Below are 26269 nucleotides of genomic sequence, written 5' to 3'. Positions count from 1 at the left end.
CGTTTCTTTTTGAATAATGGGCACAATTATATGAAAAATTAAACAAATTCGATGAAAGGTTTACTCTACTAATAATTTTGCCGTGTATTTTTAGTTATTTCTCCATCCGTCTTGAACAAATGTAGAAAATATAACATCTCGCAATTAAAAAAGTAATAAATGTATTTATATCCTAAAATTCAATACAAATAACAAATAAATAATCAGAAATTCCTCATTTTCTATGTCAGTAGGTGTTCCCCAACCGTACTGGATATCATATATTATTATACTTCACGTTAAAATGCCAGATTTTAATTGGCTAATACGAAGGAGATAATTTATTCAATCCCATGGATGAGTGGGAGACAATTTCTTGAGTGTCACCCTCATGTGCAGATCAATCAAAAATCAACTATTTAAAGGACTGAACCAATTATTGGATTTACATCAATAAATTAAAGACAATGCTCAAGTTCTACGTTTTAGCCTCAGGACTTTTTCATAGACTGTCAAAATAAAAAAATGTCATCCTTCATGCACTTCTGTTTTAACGTTGTTATGTACGTGATATCATAGTTGTGTACTTTGAATTTAAAATTTAACAGTAAAATACTATAATGATAGAACATTCAGTATAATAAATTAAATAACGCATAGCTGAGAAGACGATAGAGCAGAGTGTTGTTACCCCTCTGAAAAACATTGTCAACCTTGGCTTGGGCTCAGTTGACAATGTTTTCTCGAAATAACAATTTGCGCTATCACCCTCTAAGCTATGTGTTTTTATATATTATTATACTTCATGTCAAAATGCCAGATTTTGATTGGTTAATACGGAGGGAGACAATTTACTCTATTCTATGGTAAATACTATATTACCCTTCACGGAGACGCTTGATCAAGTGTGCACTTTATTAAATACGGATGGTTATGTGCAAGACGTCATAGTTTATTACTTTAAATTTGAAATTTAATAGACAGTAATAACAGAACATTCAGTATAATAAATTAAATAATACATATCTGAGAGGATGATAGGGCAGATTGTTACCCCTCGAAAAGACATTGCCAACCTTGGGTTCGCTTCAGTTGACAATGTTTTCTCGGGGTAACAATCTACTCTATCACCCTCTCAGCTATGTGTTATCTTTATACTATCGAGTCCAAACTTGTATTGCCGGGATACATAGACACAGTACTATATCAATCGACCATAACTAAACAGATTTTCGTCGGCCTTGTCATGGATTTTGCTGCATGAATACAAAGACCTGATTGACATTGCTATCAGGTACAAAATATATGTCGTCAGTAGTCAATATATAAAAACTGACGAGGAAAGGTAACACCCGGCCACCGAAAGCTTGATTGTTGTCGAGCCTAGGTGGTCGAGTGGTCTAGCGCGCCGGGTATAGTGCAAGGCGATTTGGTGCCACGATATCTCAGTAGCATGAGTTCGAATCCTGGCCAGGGAAGAACAAAAATTTGCTTCCGCAAAATTACAGATCTAACATTTTTGGGTTGTTATTTAGACGTATGATATATACAGAATGTGTTTTCAGCCTTGTATCACCATCATTAGTGGATAATATCTGTTGTAGAGTCGTCACTGGTTCAGACGTACTTATATATATATATAATTACATCTTCATGCCTTATATATCATGTACTGTGTTACGACGCTAGATTAAAACTGACGAGGAAAGGTAACACCCGGCCACCGAAAGTTTTATTATTGTAGAGCCTAGGTGGTCGAGTGGTCTAGCGTGTCGGGCACAGTGCAAGGCGATTTGGTGCCACGATATCTCAGTAGCATGAGTTCGAATCCCGGCCAGGGAAGAACAAAAAATTTGCTAATGCAAATTTAAAGATCTAACATTGTTGGGTTGTTATTTAGACGAATTATATCAGCAGGGTTTAAGAACATCTGTTGTTCGACCTGTTAGTCAAATGCGTTTTGTTAAAATATACTTTTTCACTTTTTTGGTTTTTTGGAAAATGTTGTTTGTGCTGTATTTAGACCCCTCTAACAAGAATTTTTTTTTTGCATGCACACGTATAAAAATTGCGGTTTTTATCCAACGCAACCATAGGTTTGAATGTTGATTTCAATTTAGACTTGTTTATATATATATATATATATATACAGCACAAACAACATTTTCCAAAAGACCAAATGAGTGAAAAAGTATATTTTAACAAAACGCATTTGACTAGCAGGTCGAACAACTGATGTTCTTAAACCCTGCTGACTGCCATTGGCGATTGCCAAATAAACGGATCACAAGATGTAACAAAATAGATCTTATTATTAATTTATTACCAAACAGAAAACAATAAACTTGCGGAAAAAGATGGTATACCACAAACATGAGGTGCAAAAATTTGTACACCATATCCGGATTTCGACAATTAATGTCTCTTCAGTGATGTTAGGAATCGAAACGGTATTTTGAAGGCCATATAATTTACCTCAATTTAGGATAGACTCTTGAATTTTGAAAGAGTCAAAATAGGATGAACGGATCATATAAGCCCGAAGGCAAATATAATACAAGCCCAAACGAAAAAATATAAACAAGTCTAAATTGAAAACAACGTTCAAACCTATAATTGCGTTGGATAAAAACCGCAATTTTTATACGTGTGCATGCAAAACAAATTTCTTGGTAGAGGGGTCTAAATACAGCACAAACAACATTTTCCAAAAAACCAAATGAATGAAAAAGTATATTTTAACAAAACGCATTTGACTAGCAGGTCGAACAACTGATGTTCTTAAACCCTGCTGACTGCCATTGGCGATTGCCAAATAAACGGATCACAAGATGTAACAAAATAGATCTTATTATTAATTTATAACCAAACAGAAAACAATAAACTTGCGGAAAAAGATGGTATACCACAAACATGAGGTGCAAAAATTTGTACACCATATCCGGATTTCGACAATTAATATCTTTTCAGTGATGTTAGGAATCGAAACGGTATTTGGAAGGCCAAATAATTTACCTCAATTTAGGATAGACTCTTGAATTTTGAAAGAGTCAAAATAGGATGAACGGATCATATAAACCCGAAGGCAAATATAATACAAGCCCAAACGAAAAAATATAAACAAGTCTAAATTGAAAACAACGTTCAAACCTATGATTGCGTTGGATAAAAACCGTAATTTTTATACGTGTGCATGCAAAACAAATTTCTTGGTAGAGGGGTCTAAATACAGCACAAACAACATTTTCCAAAAGACCAAATGAGTGAAAAAGTTTATTATAAAACAAATGTTCTTAAACCCTGCTGGCTGCCATTGGCGATTGCCAAATAAACGGATCACCGATGTAATAAATGGATCTTAATTTAAATTTAATACTTATTTATCCGGATTTCGACAATTAATATCTTTTCAGTGATGTTAGGAATCGAAACGGTATTTGGAAGGCCAAATAATTTACCTCAATTTAGGATAGACTCTTGAATTTTGAAAGAGTCAAAATAGGATGAACGGATCATATAAACCCGAAGGCAAATATAATACAAGCCCAAACGAAAAAATATAAACAAGTCTAAATTGAAAACAACGTTCAAACCTATGATTGCGTTGGATAAAAACCGCAATTTGTATACGTGTGCATGAAAAACAAATTTCTTATTAGAGGGGTCTAAATACAGCACAAACAACATTTTCCAAAAGACCAAAAGAGAAAAAAAGTATATTTTAAACAAACGCATTTGACTAACAGGTCGAACAACAAATGTTCTTAAACCCTGCTGACTGCCATTGGCAATTGCCAAATAAACGGATCACCGATGTAATAAATGGATCTTAAATATAAAATTTAATACTAAACAGAAAACAATAAACTTGCGGATATATATATATATATCTATATATATATATATATATATATACAAGTCTAAATTGAAAACAACGTTCAAACCTATGATTGCGTTGGATAAAAACCGCAATTTTTATACGTGTGCATGCAAAACAAATTTCTTGTTAGAGGGGTCTAAATACAGCACGAACAACATTTTTCCAAAAGACCAAAAGAGTGAAAAAGTATATTTTAACAAAACGCATTTGACTAACAGGTCGAACAACAAATGTTCTTAATCCCTGCTGACTGCCATTGACGATTGCCAAATAAACGAATCACCGATGTAATGAATGGATCTTAAATATAAAATTTAATACTAAACAAAAAACAATTAACTTGCGGAAAAGATGTTATACCGCAAACAAAAGGTGCAAAGGTTTTTGTACACCATATCCGGATTTCGACAATTAATGTCTCTTCAGTGATGTTAGGAATCGAAACGGTATTTGGAAAGCCATACAATTTACCTCAATTTAGGATAAACTCTTGAATTTTGAGGAGTCAAAATAGGATGAACGGATCATATAAACCCGAAGGCAAATATAATACAAGCCCAAACGAAAAAATATAAACAAGTCTAAATTGAAATAACGTTCAAACCTATGATTGCGTTGGATAAAAAACGCAATTTTTATACGTGTGCATGCAAAACAAATTTCTTGTTAGAGGGGTCTAAATACAGCACAAACAACATTTTTCCAAAAGACCAAAAGAGTGAAAAAGTATATTTTAACAAAACGCATTTGACTAGCAGGTCGAACAACAAATGTTCTTAAACCCTGCTGACTGCCATTGGCGATTGCCAAATAAACGAATCACCCATGTAATAAATGGATCTTAAATATAAAATTTAATACTAAACAGAAAACAATTAACTTGCGGAAAAGATGTTATACCGCAAACAAAAGGTGCAAAGTTTTTTGTACACCATATCCGGATTTCGACAATTAATGTCTCTTCAGTGATGTTAGGAATCGAAACGGTATTTGGAAAGCCATACAATTTACCTCAATTTAGGATAGACTCTTGAATTTTGAGGAGTCAAAATAGGATGAACGAATCATATAAACCCGAAGGCAAATATAATACAAGCCCAAACGAAAAAATATAAACAAGTCTAAATTGAAAACAACGTTCAAACCTATGATTGCGTTGGATAAAAACCGCAATTTTTATACGTGTGCATGCAAAACAAATTTCTTGTTAGAGGGGCCTAAATACAGCACAAACAACATTTTTCCAAAAGACCAAAAGAGTGAAAAAGTATATTTTAACAAAACGCATTTGACTAACAGGTCGAACAACTGGTGTTCTTAAACCCTGCTGACTGCCATTGGCGATTGCCAAATAAACGAATCACCGATGTAATAAATGGATCTTAAATATAAAATTTAATACTAAACAGAAAACAATTAACTTGCGGAAAAGATGTTATACCGCAAACAAAAGGTGCAAAGGTTTTTGTACACCATATCCGGATTTCGACAATTAATGTCTCTTCAGTGATGTTAGGAATCGAAACGGTATTCGGAAAGCCATACAATTTACCTCAATTTAGGATAGACTCTTGAATTTTGAGGAGTCAAAATAGGATGAACGGATCACATAAACCCGAAGGAAAATATAATACAAGCCCAAACGAAAAAATATAAACAAGTCTAAATTGAAAACAACGTTCAAACCTATGATTGCGTTGGATAAAAACCGCAATTTTTATACGTGTGCATGCAAAACAAATTTCTTGTTAGAGGGGTCTAAATACAGCACGAACAACATTTTTCCAAAAGACCAAAAGAGTGAAAAAGTATATTTTAACAAAACGCATTTGACTAACAGGTCGAACAACAAATGTTCTTAAACCCTGCTGACTGCCATTGGCGATTGCCAAATAAACGAATCACCGATGTAATGAATGGATCTTAAATATAAAATTTAATACTAAACAAAAAACAATTAACTTGCGGAAAAGATGTTATACCGCAAACAAAAGGTGCAAAGGTTTTTGTACACCATATCCGGATTTCGACAATTAATGTCTCTTCAGTGATGTTAGGAATCGAAACGGTATTTGGAAAGCCATACAATTTACCTCAATTTAGGATAAACTCTTGAATTTTGAGGAGTCAAAATAGGATGAACGGATCATATAAACCCGAAGGCAAATATAATACAAGCCCAAACGAAAAAATATAAACAAGTCTAAATTGAAAACAACGTTCAAACCTATGATTGCGTTGGATAAAAAACGCAATTTTTATACGTGTGCATGCAAAACAAATTTCTTGTTAGAGGGGTCTAAATACAGCACAAACAACATTTTTCCAAAAGACCAAAAGAGTGAAAAAGTATATTTTAACAAAACGCATTTGACTAGCAGGTCGAACAACAAATGTTCTTAAACCCTGCTGACTGCCATTGGCGATTGCCAAATAAACGAATCACCCATGTAATAAATGGATCTTAAATATAAAATTTAATACTAAACAGAAAACAATTAACTTGCGGAAAAGATGTTATACCGCAAACAAAAGGTGCAAAGTTTTTTGTACACCATATCCGGATTTCGACAATTAATGTCTCTTCAGTGATGTTAGGAATCGAAACGGTATTTGGAAAGCCATACAATTTACCTCAATTTAGGATAGACTCTTGAATTTTGAGGAGTCAAAATAGGATGAACGAATCATATAAACCCGAAGGCAAATATAATACAAGCCCAAACGAAAAAATATAAACAAGTCTAAATTGAAAACAACGTTCAAACCTATGATTGCGTTGGATAAAAACCGCAATTTTTATACGTGTGCATGCAAAACAAATTTCTTGTTAGAGGGGTCTAAATACAGCACAAACAACATTTTTCCAAAAGACCAAAAGAGTGAAAAAGTATATTTTAACAAAACGCATTTGACTAACAGGTCGAACAACTGGTGTTCTTAAACCCTGCTGACTGCCATTGGCGATTGCCAAATAAACGAATCACCGATGTAATAAATGGATCTTAAATATAAAATTTAATACTAAACAGAAAACAATTAACTTGCGGAAAAGATGTTATACCGCAAACAAAAGGTGCAAAGGTTTTTGTACACCATATCCGGATTTCGACAATTAGTGTCTCTTCAGTGATGTTAGGAATCGAAACGGTATTCGGATAGCCATACAATTTACCTCAATTTAGGATAGACTCTTGAATTTTGAGGAGTCAAAATAGGATGAACGGATCACATAAACCCGAAGGAAAATATAATACAAGCCCAAACGAAAAAATATAAACAAGTCTAAATTGAAAACAACGTTCAAACCTATGATTGCGTTGGATAAAAACCGCAATTTTTATACGTGTGCATGCAAAACACATTTCTTGTTAGAGGGGTCTAAATACAGCACGAACAACATTTTTCCAAAAGACCAAAAGAGTGAAAAAGTATATTTTAACAAAACGCATTTGACTAACAGGTCGAACAACAAATGTTCTTAAACCCTGCTGACTGCCATTGGCGATTGCCAAATAAACGAATCACCGATGTAATAAATGGATCTTAAATATAAAATTTAATACTAAACAAAAAACAATTAACTTGCGGAAAAGATGTTATACCGCAAACAAAAGGTGCAAAGGTTTTTGTACACCATATCCGGATTTCGACAATTAATGTCTCTTCAGTGATGTTAGGAATCGAAACGGTATTTGGAAAGCCATACAATTTACCTCAATTTAGGATAGACTCTTGAATTTTGAGGAGTCAAAATAGGATGAACGGATCATATAAACCCGAAGGCAAATATAATACAAGCCCAAACGAAAAAATATAAACAAGTCTAAATTGAAAACAACGTTCAAACCTATGATTGCGTTGGATAAAAAACGCAATTTTTATACGTGTGCATGCAAAACAAATTTCTTGTTAGAGGGGTCTAAATACAGCACAAACAACATTTTTCCAAAAGACCAAAAGAGTGAAAAAGTATATTTTAACAAAACGCATTTGACTAGCAGGTCGAACAACAAATGTTCTTAAACCCTGCTGACTGCCATTGGCGATTGCCAAATAAACGAATCACCCATGTAATAAATGGATCTTAAATATAAAATTTAATACTAAACAAAAAACAATTAACTTGCGGAAAAGATGTTATACCGCAAACAAAAGGTGCAAAGTTTTTTGTACACCATATCCGGATTTCGACAATTAATGTCTCTTCAGTGATGTTAGGAATCGAAACGGTATTTGGAAAGCCATACAATTTACCTCAATTTAGGATAGACTCTTGAATTTTGAGGAGTCAAAATAGGATGAACGAATCATATAAACCCGAAGGCAAATATAATACAAGCCCAAACGAAAAAATATAAACAAGTCTAAATTGAAAACAACGTTCAAACCTATGATTGCGTTGGATAAAAACCGCAATTTTTATACGTGTGCATGCAAAACAAAATTCTTGTTAGAGGGGTCTAAATACAGCACTAACAACATTTTTCCAAAAGACCAAAAGAGTGAAAAAGTATATTTTAACAAAACGCATTTGACTAACAGGTCGAACAACAAATGTTCTTAAACCCTGCTGACTGCCATTGGCGATTGCCAAATAAACGAATCACCGATGTAATAAATGGATCTTAAATATAAAATTTAATACTAAACAGAAAACAATTAACTTGCGGAAAAGATGTTATACCGCAAACAAAAGGTGCAAAGGTTTTTGTACACCATATCCGGATTTTGACAATTAATGTCTCTTCAGTGATGTTGGGAATCGAAACGGTTTTTGGAAAGCCATACAATTTACCTCAATTTAGGATAGACTCTTGAATTTTGAGGAGTCAAAATAGGATGAACGGATCATATAAACCCGAAGGCAAATATAATACAAGCCCAAACGAAAAAATATAAACAAGTCTAAATTGAAAACAACGTTCAAACCTATGATTGCGTTGGATAAAAACCGCAATTTTTATACGTGTGCATGCAAAACAAATTTCTTGTTAGAGGGGTCTAAATACAGCACTAACAACATTTTTCGAAAAGACCAAAAGAGTGAAAAAGTATATTTTAACAAAACGCATTTGACTAACAGGTCGAACAACAAATGTTCTTAAACCCTGCTGATTGCCATTGGCGATTGCCGAATAAACGAATCACCGATGTAATAAATGGATCTTAGATATAAAATTTAATACTAAACAGAAAACAATTAACTTGCGGAAAAGATGTTATACCGCAAACAAAAGGTGCAAAGGTTTTTGTACACCATATCCGGATTTCGACAATTAATGTCTCTTCAGTGATGTTGGGAATCGAAACGGTATTTGGAAAGCCATACAATTTACCTCAATTAAGGATAGACTCTTGAATTTTGAGGAGTCAAAATAGGATGAACGGATCATATGAACCCGAAGGCAAATATAATACAAGCCCAAACGCAAAAATATAAACAAGTCTAAATTGAAAACAACGTTCAAACCTATGATTGCGTTGGATAAAAACCCGCAATTTTTATACATGTAAATGCAAAACAAATTTCATGTTAGAGGGATCTAAATACAGCACTAACAAAATTTTTCCAAAAGACCAAAAGAGTGAAAAAGTATATTTTAACAAAACGCATTTGACTAACAGGTCGAACAACAAATGTTCTTAAACCCTGCTGACTGCCATTGGCGATTGCCAAATAAACGAATCACCGATGTAATAAATGGATCTTAAATATAAAATTTAATACTAAACAAAAAACAATTAACTTGCGGAAAAGATGTTATACCGCAAACAAAAGGTGCAAAGGTTTTTGTACACCATATCCGGATTTCGACAATTAATGTCTCTTCAGTGATGTTAGGAATCGAAACGGTATTTGGAAAGCCATACAATTTATCTTAATTTAGGATAGACTCTTGAATTTTGAGGAGTCAAAATAGGATGAACGGATCATATAAACCCGAAGGCAAATATAATACAAGCCCAAACGAAAAAATATAAACAAGTCTAAATTGAAAACAACGTTCAAACCTATGATTGCGTTGGATAAAAACCCGCAATTTTTATACATGTAAATGCAAAACAAATTTCTTGTTAGAGGGATCTAAATACAGCACAAAAAACATTTTTCCAAAAGACCAAAAGAGTGAAAAAGTATATTTTAACAAAACGCATTTGACTAACAGGTCGAACAACAAATGTTCTTAAACCCTGCTGACTGCCATTGGCGATTGCCAAATAAACGAAGCACCGATGTAATAAATGGATCTTAAATATAAAATTTAATACTAAACAAAAAACAATTAACTTGCGGAAAAGATGTTATACCGCAAACAAAAGGTGCAAAGGTTTTTGTACACCACATCCGGATTTCGACAATTAATGTCTCTTCAGTGATGTTAGGAATCGAAACGGTATTTGGAAAGCCATACAATTTACCTCAATTTAGGATAGACTCTTGAATTTTGAGGAGTCAAAATAGGATGAACGGATCATATAAACCCGAAGGCAAATATAATACAAGCCCAAACGAAAAAATATAAACAAGTCTAAATTGAAAACAACGTTCAAACCTATGATTGCGTTGGATAAAAACCGCAATTTTTATACGTGTGCATGCAAAACAAATTTCTTGTTAGAGGGGTCTAAATACAGCACTAACAACATTTTTCGAAAAGACCAAAAGAGTGAAAAAGTATATTTTAACAAAACGCATTTGACTAACAGGTCGAACAACAAATGTTCTTAAACCCTGCTGATTGCCATTGGCGATTGCCGAATAAACGAATCACCGATGTAATAAATGGATCTTAGATATAAAATTTAATACTAAACAGAAAACAATTAACTTGCGGAAAAGATGTTATACCGCAAACAAAAGGTGCAAAGGTTTTTGTACACCATATCCGGATTTCGACAATTAATGTCTCTTCAGTGATGTTGGGAATCGAAACGGTATTTGGAAAGCCATACAATTTACCTCAATTAAGGATAGACTCTTGAATTTTGAGGAGTCAAAATAGGATGAACGGATCATATGAACCCGAAGGCAAATATAATACAAGCCCAAACGCAAAAATATAAACAAGTCTAAATTGAAAACAACGTTCAAACCTATGATTGCGTTGGATAAAAACCCGCAATTTTTATACATGTAAATGCAAAACAAATTTCATGTTAGAGGGATCTAAATACAGCACTAACAAAATTTTTCCAAAAGACCAAAAGAGTGAAAAAGTATATTTTAACAAAACGCATTTGACTAACAGGTCGAACAACAAATGTTCTTAAACCCTGCTGACTGCCATTGGCGATTGCCAAATAAACGAATCACCGATGTAATAAATGGATCTTAAATATAAAATTTAATACTAAACAAAAAACAATTAACTTGCGGAAAAGATGTTATACCGCAAACAAAAGGTGCAAAGGTTTTTGTACACCATATCCGGATTTCGACAATTAATGTCTCTTCAGTGATGTTAGGAATCGAAACGGTATTTGGAAAGCCATACAATTTATCTTAATTTAGGATAGACTCTTGAATTTTGAGGAGTCAAAATAGGATGAACGGATCATATAAACCCGAAGGCAAATATAATACAAGCCCAAACGAAAAAATATAAACAAGTCTAAATTGAAAACAACGTTCAAACCTATGATTGCGTTGGATAAAAACCCGCAATTTTTATACATGTAAATGCAAAACAAATTTCTTGTTAGAGGGATCTAAATACAGCACAAAAAACATTTTTCCAAAAGACCAAAAGAGTGAAAAAGTATATTTTAACAAAACGCATTTGACTAACAGGTCGAACAACAAATGTTCTTAAACCCTGCTGACTGCCATTGGCGATTGCCAAATAAACGAAGCACCGATGTAATAAATGGATCTTAAATATAAAATTTAATACTAAACAAAAAACAATTAACTTGCGGAAAAGATGTTATACCGCAAACAAAAGGTGCAAAGGTTTTTGTACACCACATCCGGATTTCGACAATTAATGTCTCTTCAGTGATGTTAGGAATCGAAACGGTATTTGGAAAGCCATACAATTTACCTCAATTTAGGATAGACTCTTGAATTTTGAGGAGTCAAAATAGGATGAACGGATCATATAAACCCGAAGGCAAATATAATACAAGCCCAAACGAAAAAATATAAACAAGTCTAAATTGAAAACAACGTTCAAACCTATGATTGCGTTGGATAAAAACCGCAATTTTTATACGTGTGCATGCAAAACAAATTTCTTGTTAGAGGGGTCTAAATACAGCACAAACAACATTTTTCCAAAAGACCAAAAGAGTGAAAAAGTATATTTTAACAAAACGCATTTGACTAACAGGTCGGACAACAAATGTTCTTAAACCCTGCTGACTGCCATTGGCGATTGCCAAATAAACGAATCACCGATGTAATAAATGGATCTTAAATATAAAATTTAATACTAAACAGAAAACAATTAACTTGCGGAAAAGATGTTATACCGCAAACAAAAGGTGCAAAGGTTTTTGTACACCATATCCGGATTTCGACAATTAATGTCTCTTCAGTGATGTTAGGAATCGAAACGGTATTTGGAAAGCCATACAATTTACCTCAATTTAGGATAGACTCTTGAATTTTGAGGAGTCAAAATAGGATGAACGGATCATATAAACCCGAAGGCAAATATAATACAAGCCCAAACGAAAAAATATAAACAAGTCTAAATTGAAAACAACGTTCAAACCTATGATTGCGTTGGATAAAAACCGCAATTTTTATACGTGTGCATGCAAAACAAATTTCTTGTTAGAGGGGTCTAAATACAGCACAAACAACATTTTCCAAAAGACCAAAAAAGTGACAAAGTATATTTTAACAAAACGCATTTGACTAACAGGTCGAACAACGGATGTTCCCAAACCCTGCTGACTGCCATTGGCGATTGCCAAATAAAATGATCACCAGATGTAACAAAATTGATCTTAAATATTAATTTAATATCAAACAGAAATCAATAAACTTGCAGAAAAGATGGTATACCGCAAACAAAAGGTGCAAAAATTAGTACACCATATCCGGATTTCGACAATTAATGTCTCTTCAATGATGTTAGGAATCGAAACGGTATTTGGAAAGCCATACAATATACCTCATTTTAGGAGAGACTCTTGAATTTTGAGGAGTCAAAATAGGATGAACGGATCATATAAACCCGAAGGAAAATATAATACAAGCCCAAACGAAAAAATATAAACAAGTCTAAATTGAAAACAACGTTCAAACCTATGATTGCGTTGGATAAAAACTGCAATTTGTATACGTGTGCATGCAAAACAAATTTCTTGTTAGAGGGGTCTAAATACAGCACAAACAACATTTTCCAAAAGACCAAAAATGTGACAAAGTATATTTTAACAAAACGCATTTGACTAACAGGTCAAACAACGGATGTTCTTAAACCCTGCTGACTGCCATTGGTGATTGCCAAATAAAATGATCACCAAATGTAACAAAATGGATCTTAAATATTAATGTAATATCAAGCAGAAAAACAATAAACTTACAGAAAAGATGGTATACCGCAAACAAAAGGTGCAAAGATTTGTACACCATATCCGGATTTCGACAATTAATGTCTCTTCAATGATGTTAAGAATCGAAACGGTATTTGGAAAGCCATACAATTTACCTCATTTTAGGATAGACTCTTGAATTTTGAGGAGTCAAAATAGGATTAACGGATCATATATATATATACATAACTACTTTAAATATCAGCAAAAACAATGTTAAATCTGCAAAATTGCAGAGGCAAATTTTTGTTCTTCCTTCGCCAGGATTCGAACCCATGCTATTGGAATATCGAGACAACACCGCCTGCACTGTGTCCATCGCTCTAGACCACTCGGCCACCTAGACTGAACTAATAATTCAGCTTTCGAAAAGAGAGAAAAATGACAAAAACATTTCAAGAATTAACAAACTAACACATCCATCCAGACCCTTATAAACATAGCGGACAGTACGCTAGGGTCTTTATGATGTTTTAAGATATGTGTATATTGCATATTGTCTAAAAATATTACAAGGACTTTAAGAGCTATTGTTAAACAAAATTTAAAATAGACTTTTATAATGAATAATCTTTTAAACGTTTACATGTATCATTATACTTTCCTCGTTTTACAATTCTCAATCTTGATTAAATTCCTGAAAATCTTTCATCCTGATTTTTTACACCGATATTACTCAGTATTTCCAAAGATAGATAACTCGGAATGCTATCAAGAAAATGTTTGATGTTTTGACAAAGTCTTCTTTGATCCATTTTGATCAGATGTATTCAAAGAGCTGATATATAAATTTGTCTGTTCCATACTTTTGTTCTCTAGCGTACCTTCTGACACAGGCGCTTTGCCCCTTGTGAGTGTGCATTCACGATATTTTGTAAAATATGTTAACCTTTCAAAACTAATCTTAAATGTTGTTGCCCTTAACCATCCAATTTTACAACAAATATCGCAGTAGTTTCTACGTGCTGTCGATCAAAAATGGGAAGAGGGACAGCACGTATGAAATACAGTTATTGCAAGATTTATTGATTAGAGCAATAACACATAGAATGATAACATGAACGGTACTAATTTTCCTGCACCAGATGCGCATTTCGACAATAAATGTCTCTTCAGTTATACTCAAGGCCAAAATATTTCAAAATCCAAAACTAATTTAAAAGATGACCAGCTTATAAATAACAAAAGAGAAAAAGTATAAACGAAGCCGGGTTATCAGAACTTTGTCACTGAGTTTCGAGAAATCAACAATCAATCTATCAATTGATAAGGTAAACAATCATGATAAGTAGTTTGAAAAAAAAATCCTTTTAGTTATTTGCTATACTGTTATTCAACAGGTAAGTGCTTTTCATTCCTGTAATAGTTTTCATTGTATGTTTTTCCATACCTTTCAAAGTCTACAGATCGATGGAGTTTTAAAAGGGAAAGGAGAGATTAAAAAAAAATTCTTACACTGTCACTTGTTTATTTACCTAGTATCAAAAGTCAAGAATATTGTAAGTGCACTGTAGCTATAGTTTTTTTTATGGTAGATCTGTGAAATGATTTTATGATTTTGGACAAGGAGCGATTTAGAGGTTGATACAGTTGATAGACACCTATCTTTTGTTGATGACTGTAATACAATATATATATACATGATGATAAACACAACTTGATATTTTTCCGAATAAATAAAAAAATAAGTAATTCGCAGTAAAGACAATTTTTTTATGTCTGCAATATTTTATAATAATACTTTCAGCCATTAATTTAGTTTTTGGTATGTAAAGAGCGTAATAAAAAAATTAAAGACGCACAATTTCAGAATTCTCATTTTGTTGTTACTCGTAGAGCGCCGCTGATATTCTTTCCCTGTTATGATTGATTGATTGATTGATTGTTGGTTGCTTAACGTCCAATGGCAAATATTTCATGCATATTCAGGACGAGAACAAGTTAACAATAAATACAATAGGTAGGTTCTGTAATAGGGGCTTCCGGGATGAAGATCGGAGAAATTTAGACTGCCACGGGAAATGAGGTTATATTGGATAGGGACAGAAATTTAGCCTTGCAACAGGTCACCTACGGACTCCTCAAAGAGTTGTTGCAAGGGTTCTTAACGTGCAAAGAGCGTGGCACTCTCTTTACACGAGGCATCGGATTTAACGTCCCCATTCTGACCGGACGTGGCTGCATTTGTACATCCCGCACAGCCAAACGGACGCCCCACTTTAGCAAGGGTTTTACTGCCGGTCGGAGGAAGACCGATGGTGACCATACTTCTATTCCCCAGTCACCCTTGGGGGATTTCCCTGTTATGAAGAGTAAGACTAAATATGTAACGCACAATTAAAGGATTTTCATTATTTCGCTACTTTTTGTGAGCCGCTGACATTCCTTCACTGTTATGACGATTAAGACTACGCCACATAGTGACGTTCGTTATGATTGACGGTATTGAGTTACCAATTGGGGTAAACAAAAAGTCTTATTCACCATGTCTCTTTCCGGAATATATACCGACATTTCTAGGAAGTTGTCGTATCACAAAACTCGACACAATTGTAATCCGTGATAAAACAATTTATTATATATGATATGTAATTAGACATATTTTTGGTTCATGCCATTTTCTGATTTAACCCTCTTATTGCGGGATGACATACATGTCCTTTGTGTAAATAGATTACTTTGGGTTGTGACATTTATAAATATTTTCTTCATTTTTTCTCTACATTTAATATATTTGAATAATCAATACGCGGTTTAAATTTTGGTAATTATTTTCCTTTTAGCATTTTTTTCACAAAACATCATCATAACGTCATGTATTTTTTGGAAGTCATTTAACGTCTTAATGCGCAACCATATTTCAGAATGAAAGAATAATTTTTGATATATTCTTTGAACATGTTTAGGGATCGTCGCCTTTCTACAGATTAGATTGCAAATGAAACAAAATTAAAAAAAAATACATAAACGTACAGAATTATATATACATTACCTACATTTTCATTTTTCCTACATTTTTCCTTCACATTCATACATCTTTTAATACTTAATCCTACAACTACTATCTCAAAGCTTGCATGTATAGTTTTTTTTATGTGAGTTGTCCTAAGTTAGGAGCCTGTCATTCAGTTGTTGTCGTTGGTTGTGGTATGTCATATTTGAGTTTCGATTATTGTGATTGCTTTAACATGTTTAATCAGTCTTATTTGTTTTCTAAATCAAATTATTTTACATTGTTTCATGTCGCGACCTTTTATTTGCTAAGTATACGGTATGGGTTTTGCTCATTGTTGAAGGCCTGTGTTTGCTTACATGTACACACTCGTCCTTTGGGCTCTGTTAGATAGTTGTCTCATCGGAAATCTTACAACATCTCTTTATTTTTACTACCAGTTTTATAATGTAGTTAAAGTTTTTTAAGACATCGATAAAGGCAACAGTAGTACACCGCTGTTAAATTAGTCATAATTCGATTAAGCAACAACAAATCCGGTAACAAACTAAAACCGAGGGAAACACATCAACTATAAGAGGAAAACAACGGAACAACAGAAACACTGAACTACAACAAAACCAAACGCCAACATACATAGAAACGGACTGTAGATAACAACTGCCATATTCCTGACTTGGTACAGGACATTTTAAGAAAAAAATAGTTGGTTGAAACTGGTTTTATGGCAAGCCAAACCTCCCGTTTATGTGGCAATGTTAAAAATACCGCTAAAATGACAACACTACGTGACAGGAATACAGTACAAACAAAAGCAAGAACACTCAGCACAGAGAAATACATAAATAAATAATATAGTAGTACATTACAACATGTAAACCACAGAATAACAACGGACACCTCCCATGAATTTACGACAGCACACCAGGACACCACAAACGAAATAAAAACTGCGCGTCACATAAATGGATCAACGTCACAAAAAGTTACGTATTTTTTCTGACGTTTATATTATCACAGGTAAATTTCTAAAAATAGACACGTAAAAGAATAAATTGGGATTGAGTTTGTAATGGTGTTTTCTAACCATGACAAGAATATTAAAATGGAATCGTGTTTGTAATGGTGTATTATTTGTATTTTCTAACCTTGTCGGTTTTTCTTCTAAATCAAAACTGTGTATAAACTTTAAAATCCTGTGAATATTTGCTTTAAACTTAAAATCTTATCAATGAAGAAGCAGAATTTATATCTTAACTTTTACATACATATAGAAAATTAAAATAAAATAACTGTAATATAAAACCAAACAGTAAACACACATGAAAACAAACAACAGAAAACAAAAACCCTGTAGACAAACCACGAGTATCTCGACTATACAGACAAATAAGACATATGTGAAATGTACCCAAAATAACTTTGTCAAACACAAATAGAAACTTGGACAGACGCTTTAATTTAACTTATAAATTACAGTAAGATGTTTCAAGATAAAGTTACTGTAGTCACAATATTTAATGATATAAGCAAATTAAGAACCAACCGAGGAACCAACAAGTGTTTAATTCCCTCTAATATGACGGACTTAAACAGGTTATGTAACACAGTGTGTTTACTAGAGCAGTGATTCGTAATTGTTTGTGTTGTTCAAACCGATAAAGGTCTAGCTTTCATATTTGCCTCAGTAAAAATGTGTTCCAAAATTTGACCATGAACAATCCGAAGTTTTCACAAAAAAATCAAATTGCCTGGATGCAAATTATTCAGTACTTCATGCAAGAAATAATTAAAGAGTCGCTACAACGATATCGGATTGTATTTCTGTCATGCTATTTCTTGACTGTGTCATGGTCAGATACAAACTATACTTTTACATTGAAAAAGGAAGGTTATGCAGTCTGTCAACAGTAGTAAAAATACAAATTAAAACATGAAAACATTTTCCAGTAAGACATTCATTTACTTATAGTACGTGTTATAATGTGTATTTGGTGTGTGTGTGTGTGTGTGTGTGTTTATTTTTAATTGAAATAATAGCTAGTCAGTAAAAATGTATAAGGCTTGTTTTTTTTCATTTTCATTTTATTATTATTATATTTGTTGTCTTCTTTGTGATTTATATTGCTTGAAATGTCTTCTGCTTTCATTTGTATAATAAGGTATTAATATAATAGTACGTTTTCAATTAACATTACTTAACCGATTTAAAATATCGCGCCTTCACATTTTATTTATATCGAGTCAACTTATGCGTGACAATTAACACGACACACAACATGAAGAGGTGTGTCGGGAGAAATACGTGAAATAGCTGTTAACATATCACAGGTAAACTAGTCTTGCGCATACTCATCTGTACTGTTTTGTTATTACTGTTTTAAATTTCTTATAATCGGTGACAAACGCAAATGTTCATTTGATACACATTGTGAAAGAAAAATGCGAGATAGTGTAAAAAGATGTGACGTAACCAACTTCCGTGTTGAACAAATCTCGTTTCCACAATAAATATTAGAGAATTTATAAGACGTGGTAAATAATTCGTAACCGATAGTCAACAGCATTTTATGTTTTGATAATAAATCATGGGAATTACATACCGAGGTTTCATTTTTAATATCTTTCCCCTATGTTGGAAAAGACCTTATTGTTTTTCTAATGGGTTTTTTTTTCCAACATTTATTTTGACATGGCCTCCCCCGTTTCTACTGAAGTTATCATGACCAAATATGGGTCATCGGTAGACCTCATCATGAAATATTACCAAATGAGGCTGTGTAGGATTTCATCATCCACTTTTGAGTTATATCCCCTTGAAACAATTATTTTCTTTTATTTGAATATAGCTTAAAAATTGTTACAGATAGAATCGATCTGAAAATGGCAACATGTACAGGAACAGATGGCTATGTTAATAAACATAGACAATTATTTTGTTATCAACCCTTATCAGAGTAATTTTCCTTGAAATATTATACACAATTTTTGAAAAATTGTATTTCGATAACCGGAAGGCGTATATACATTAGACCTTCACCAATAATCTTTAGTTCATGTGAACTTTCATTTGCAACCATAGTCAAAGGTCATAGAGTGCAAAAAATTTTACGCTAAAATGTCAAGCTTCAATATTAAGAAAACGAGAAGAGATAAAAAGTAAAATAACAAAAATACCGAACTCCAAGGAAAATACAAAACGGAAAATGGCACAATCAAAATCTCAAACACATCAAATGAATGGAAAACAACTGTCATATTCCTGACTTTGTACAGGCATTTTGTTATGTTGAAAACGGTGGATTAAACCTGGTTTTATAGCTAGCTAAACCTCTCACTTGTATGACAGTCACATTAAATTCCATTATATTGACAACAATGTGTGAACAAAACAAACAAACATAATAGGTAAAAATGTCAAAGATAGGGAAACAGCAATCAACATTGTGTTATAATCTTAATCACTATAAAAACAAACAAATATGTCAACAAAGAAAAACAAAATGGCATATATACAAAGTATATAAGCAAAAATGAAAGTCAAGAATACAAAACATGACCATAGCACAATAACACAATGATGGGATGTATAATTACGGAGCCACGCCAAGAGGATATTACCGAAAATGAACTAAACTGTAAAGGTTAATAATCTACAAAGACAAATAAAAGAACACTATAACACGTAATTAAGATGATAAACAACGTCAGTACCTAGAATCTATACTTCAAGACCATCATGTATTATTTGTGAAGTTGATACGGAATATTTATCAATAAGGTCTTGGTATCTTCCGATGAACTTTTTTTTTAGAAAAAGGACGAGACGTAGTTTGACATAACCCTGGTTCATCAAATTTCTCCTCAGACTGTGGTAACGTTTTATAAATTCTTGAGTAGCAGCTGCAAGCTCTTGAATACCGAATGAGGTTGGAAATCCCATATGCAGGTGAAGTTGGTATATTGCTACTATGGTGGGGAAAATTGATAATTTAAAAATTAAAATCGTCTCGTTCGTCATAGATTCTGGTACTCGGTTGGCCATTTATGTCAAATTCGAGGTATAAGTCTAAAAATGAGGCGGAAGAAGCCGTGAATGTTGTTTCCTTAATTACTAGTTCTGGAGGATATATTAATGGAACCCAATCAGAAAAGTTTAGATTGTTAATGGAAAGCACATCATCAATATATCTGAATGTGAAATTAAACGATCTGGCTTCTTTGATCTTCTTGTTTTTGACAAATGTCTGAAGGAACTCCGACTCATATAAAAATAAGAAGAGGTCTGCAAGGATAGGCGCACAGTTGGCTCCTATAGGAATGCCGACAATTTGTTGAAAAAGTCTACCTCCAAATTCAACATAAATATATTGTTAATAAGAAACTCCAGCATACTGATCACTTGTTCCTCTGTGTAGCATGTTTTACCTTTTTGTTCACTATTAAGAAAACTGATTATACACAGCGTATAAAGTGTTCCTCTCTGAGAGCTCTATATTTTATACATTAGACCCAAAACTGTCCGACCATCCTTTCAAAAGTTACGTCGAGATAATTCTTTAAAGAATAATTTGTTGTTTATATCTTTGAAATGGTAACAGATATCAACCTACTATAAACTGCAAAAATGATCAGTATTTTAGGATTAAGAGATTTCAAATTGAGGTCAAGGTAAGGGTCATGAGGAAATGTCATCCTGACCTTCAAAAGATACTTAAACCTTGACCGCGTGACCTTTTGAAAGGTTAATTGATCCTAAGTTGAATAGTAGTAGTCCCATGTCTTAACGCCTTCTGGTTCTCAAGTTCGGTATTACATCATATAATTAATTATTCAGTGTGCCCGTAATGAGCTTTTGAATTGCCACAATTTTTTTATTGTACTTCATTCAGATAAGTTTACATTAAGCATATTTGAAATATCTGTTGTCGTTTTAGAGATATTACAATTTGAAATTTTGTGAGGGGGCATATATTTCTGATTCAAAAACAGCTGGCATTCTGAAATTTTTAGAAATTGAAGAATTTAACAGGTTATATGTTTGACTAAATACCAAAAACCTTTGATTAAAAAAAAGAAAAATATGCAGTTTGAAAGTTTTATGTTTTACATTGACTTTGTAAGTTTCATTAGTTCTATTTATAACATTGATATTGCATATTTTTTTGGACTTTGCCAAATGGGGTCATGTGACATTAGAAATTGAACATCCAAATGAGCCCTATTCAAATATTAAAATTTTAAATCCCCTTTTCTATACGAAAGAGAAGGGTTGGGTCATTAAGTGCAAAAATTAAATCTTCTAAGATGGTAAGAACTACTAGGGGGTGTTTAACGACTTTTACTACAAATGAAGGTCCCGCACGGTCGATTGATGGTAAGGTTGTCGCATATCAAATGAAAGTCCATAAAATGAACATTTCAAGCATCAAATTTATGTCCCCAAAAATGGGTTGGGTGGGGTCATAGAGTGCAAAAATAAATTGTCTTCGAAGGTAAGGTCGTCGCATATCAAAATTAATGAAAGGTAATAATGTGTACATTTCAAATATCAAATTCCTGTCCCCCAAACATGAGTTGAATGGGCTATAAAGTGCAAAAAATATAAATTCCTAAGATGATGTTGTCGCATATCAAACAAAAGGTGACATTATCAAAAAACACCCAGCTACTATAAAATAATTGATTCTTCCAATCAGTTTGTCTAAAAATGAATTAAACGATCTGATAAATGGCTCGGAGCACAAACCTGTAACGTTGTTTTTCTAAAATGAAGGACTAAAATGAAGGGACTATACATGGAATTTTTTATCTTTAAAGGTGGAGAATTATCAGTAAGATATGAAGTCTTAACATATGCAGATAGAAATATATTTTCGGATACACAAATAAAATTATAAGGTCTCAGGTTCCTGTGTCTCATGTGCGGTTTAAGACAGAGGTGCCCCTCCTCCCAAAAAAAAAAACAGGTTATATGTTTGACTAAATACCAAAAACCTTTGATTAAAAAAAAGAAAAATATGCAGTTTGAAAGTTTTATGTTTTACATTGACTTTGTAAGTTTCATAAGTTCTATTTATAACATTGATATAATTGCATTTTTTTTTTGGACTTTGCCAATTGGGTCATGTGACATTAGAAATTGAACATCCAAATGAGCCCTATTCAAATATTAAAATTTTAAATCCCCTTTTCTATACGAAAGAGAAGGGTTGGGTCATTAAGTGCAAAAATTAAATCTTCTTAGATGGTAAGAACTACTAGGGGGTGTTTAACGACTTTTACTACAAATGAAGGTCCCGCACGGTCGATTGATGGTAAGGTTGTCGCATATCAAATGAAAGTCCATAAAATGAACATTTCAAGCATCAAATTTATGTCCCCAAAAATGGGTTGGGTGGGGTCATAGAGTGCAAAAATAAATTGTCTTCGAAGGTAAGGTCGTCGCATATCAAAATTAATGAAAGGTAATAATGTGTACATTTCAAATATCAAATTCCTGTCCACCCAAACATGAGTTGGATGGGCTATAAAGTGCAAAAAATATAAATTCCTAAGATGGTGTTGTCGCATATCAAACAAAAGATGACATTATCAAAAAACACCCAGCTACTATAAAATAATTGATTCTTCCAATCAGTTTGTCTAAAAATGAATTAAACGATCTGATAAATGGCTCGGAGCACAAAACCTGTAACGTTGTTTTTCTAAAATGAAGGGACTATACATGGAAATTTTTATCTTTAAAGGGGGAGAATTATCAGTAAGATATGAAAAGTCTTAACATATGCAGATAGAAATATATTTTCGGATACACACATAAAATTATAAGGTCTCAGGTTCCTGTGTCTCATGTGCGGTTTAAGACAGAGGTGCCCCTCCTCCCAAAAAAAACGTAACAAAGGTAATATTATTGTCAATTTTGAGTCAAAATAAGATCGTCTTATTCTTAATGATAAGAAATTGAAATATGTTTATCAATTCTTTCAGATAGTCCAAATGGCCTCAGGAACACTTGTACCCTGTGGTCCGTGTAGGTATGATGACGTCACAAAGGACGCGAAAAGATGGTGTACGAACTGTGAAGAAGGATTATGTGAAGATTGCGAAAACGCTCACAGGAAAAGCAAAATATCAAGAAACCATCAAGCGATTTCAATAGAAGATTATCGTAAGATTGAAAATGTTTCGATCTCACAGGTCTGTGAGCACCACGGAGAAAACCTGGAGTGGTTCTGTAAAACGCACGACGAAGTCCTCTGTATGGTATGTGTCCCATCAAAACACAAGGCATGTTCTGGCGTTATATCAATAAGTGTTGCTTCAACAAATGCAAGACAATCAACTGCATTATCTGACCTAGAAGAGGCGATTGAGGGAACTCTGCGCAATGTGAAACAATGCATAATGAATCGCGAATCAGCCTCAAAGGACATTGACAAACAAGAATTGGCGATCAAAACTACGATAATTGAAACGAGATCAAAATTAAACGGCCACCTAGACAAGATGCAGGAAAAGTTGCTACGCGACCTTAGATCAACATCTCATACTTGTAAATCAAAATATTCGAAATTGTTTCGGAAGCTAGAATCCAAAAAAGAAATGCTTACCAAACTAAAGGAGCAAACACAACACATGAAACAATTTTCTTCAGACAAACACGTGTTTCTGGGAACGCGTCAAGTTAATCAGCGAATTGTAAGAGAGGTAAGATCTATCAAAAGAGTATTTGGTGCTACCAAGGATTATGAATTAAAAGTAGCTATTCATAGCCTAATCGACAAATTAGCAAACGAAGTTGAGGATTTTGGGCAAATAAATGTCTCGGAATGCGCCCGCAAGTTAGCCTTCAGAGATCCAAAAAGCGACCAAGCTCAAATCTTGATCAATGTTCCAACATCAAGAAACATATCCGACGTGAAACTTCAGCTAATCAAAACTTTTCAAATTCAGAGGAACGCTGAAATAGTTATTTCAGGTTGTGCCACGTTGCCTAATGGTCATTTATTGATCGCAAATACCACAAATGAAAATCAGTTAATAGAGTACAGCGATACAGGTGAACATATCCGTGACATTCCAGTCTCTGGGAGGCCGTTTGATATCACAGTGATAGATCCGCAGCGTATTGTTGTGACATACCCGGACATGAGAATCTTAGAAATATTGAATAGCAATAATTTCAATATTGAAAATAAAATTAGTTTACATAATATTTGTTTTGGAATATCAATAGAGGATGGGAGACTTTACGTAATAAATGGAGACTCTACAATACAAGTCCTGGATCTGTCAGGAAGGCAACTGGAAACTTTAAAAGTAGAATCTAATAATTCACTTTACATAACAACTAGCAGCGACAGGCTATTTTTCACAGATTCTGCAAATAGCAGTGTACATTGTTGTAGTTTGAAAGGAGAAGCGTTATGGCATTTCAAAAGTGAGTCCATTGCATATCCTTACGGTGTAGCAGTAGATAATTACAATAATGTTTACGTTGTAGGTTATTTCTCTCGTAATCTAACAATAATACAACAGGATGGGAAAGACAGTAAGTCATCACTGACTAAATCCGATGGACTTGATCGGCCGAGAGCTGTGTACTATGACAAAGAGAAAAGAACATTACTTATATGTGATTACAACGGAAAGGTTGCGTTGTACAAAGTAGTTTAAAACTTTTCAATCACTTTGATTCCGACGTGCTAGAAAATTCAGATTTGCATACCACAATAATTTCTAATACAATAGATTAGTTATACATTTTGTTTATATTTGAAGGATTTTTACAATTGTTCCTATTCTTCCTAAGGCATCAGCCTCACCAAAGAAGATGTAACTGTGTTTTCCATCAATCTTTACAAACTGAAATAAAGTTCCTATTAGTCATCTTGTCTTTGTTAATATGAACAAAAGAACTGTGAAAAAGTTAGGTTATATCTTTAGAGCAGTTCAGTTAAACAAGGGTAGATCTCATTAATGTCTACAAAATTTTCGTATGTACACGACTTTAAAGTTTCATATATACATTGATATAAAGTGAATTTCGTAGATTCTGCCTATGTTAATGTTATCTCTTCTCATACAATTATATTATTACAGATTGTATAAGATGGTTCGGTTGGTTCGGTAGAAAACATAAAAAAAGGATCAAAGTTTAAAGTGTCTGCCAAGTCGTTTAAAACAAAATGAAGTACAAACGGACAGCGGTTCAACATAATACGTTCTGTCGAGCAAGGGTTTTATAAAAGGGTACATGACAGAAACACGCAAAACATGATTATGAAATATAATTTTAAAAAAGACCTGCAAATACAATGAGATGATGGGTATAGGTAAATATGACAGCAACCCAACGACACTAAACAATCGGGTGCTCATTAATTGAACAGGGACTATCAAGGATCTGCAATCAAAACTCAAAACTTAATTTTCAAAATCACAAAAAAAATAAAAAAAATACAAAGATAAAGACAAACCAATTCTCAACACAAATATTTTTCATTAAGAACAATATCGTGTATAACAAAATATATTTTTTCTGTTATCAATTATCCAGCTTATAAAATGTTAAAAAAATCAATTGGAAGATAATGCGTTAGATTCCGTTTCTATGATCACCTCATTAAAAATAATTACGACTTGTAGTAAAATAGAAACAACAGACTCATTTTGTGTTAAGTAATTATGTGTATTTTTTTTTTTATTTCCTATTCATATAATCAGTTGGTAAATAGATTTCATATTGGAGATACTCGATGTTTATGAAAATAACGAGAAGTGGTATGATTGCCAATGAGACAACTATCCACCCAAGTTCAAATGAAGTGGATGTAAGCAATCATAGGCAACAGTACGGCCTTCAACAATGAGAAAAATCCATATCGTATAGTCGGCTATAA

General features: G+C 33.2%; 1 protein-coding gene across 3 annotated transcripts in view; it reads left to right on the top strand.

The window, feature by feature from the left end:
- Window positions 1-25256, top strand: part of LOC127720623 (uncharacterized) — a 60033-nt gene extending 34777 nt beyond the window's left edge. For 2 of the 3 annotated variants that reach the window (XM_052227308.1, XM_052227310.1), the window contains exon 2: window positions 23355-25256. In XM_052227308.1, the coding sequence (XP_052083268.1) occupies window positions 23364-25043 (1680 nt within the window). In that variant the 5' untranslated portion in view covers window positions 23355-23363 and the 3' untranslated portion in view covers window positions 25044-25256. Of the gene's footprint in view, window positions 1-18613; window positions 18696-23354 lie in introns of those variants that run through there. The other variant, XM_052227307.1, reaches the window with a different exon arrangement.
- Window positions 25257-26269: the final 1013 nt, after the last annotated feature.

The sequence above is a fragment of the Mytilus californianus genome, unplaced genomic scaffold (assembly GCF_021869535.1).
Source record: "Mytilus californianus isolate M0D057914Y unplaced genomic scaffold, xbMytCali1.0.p SCAF_11, whole genome shotgun sequence".
Taxonomy (NCBI): domain Eukaryota; kingdom Metazoa; phylum Mollusca; class Bivalvia; order Mytilida; family Mytilidae; genus Mytilus; species Mytilus californianus.
Note: the sequence above shows the minus strand (reverse complement) of the source record. Positions and strands in the feature narration are given on the sequence as shown.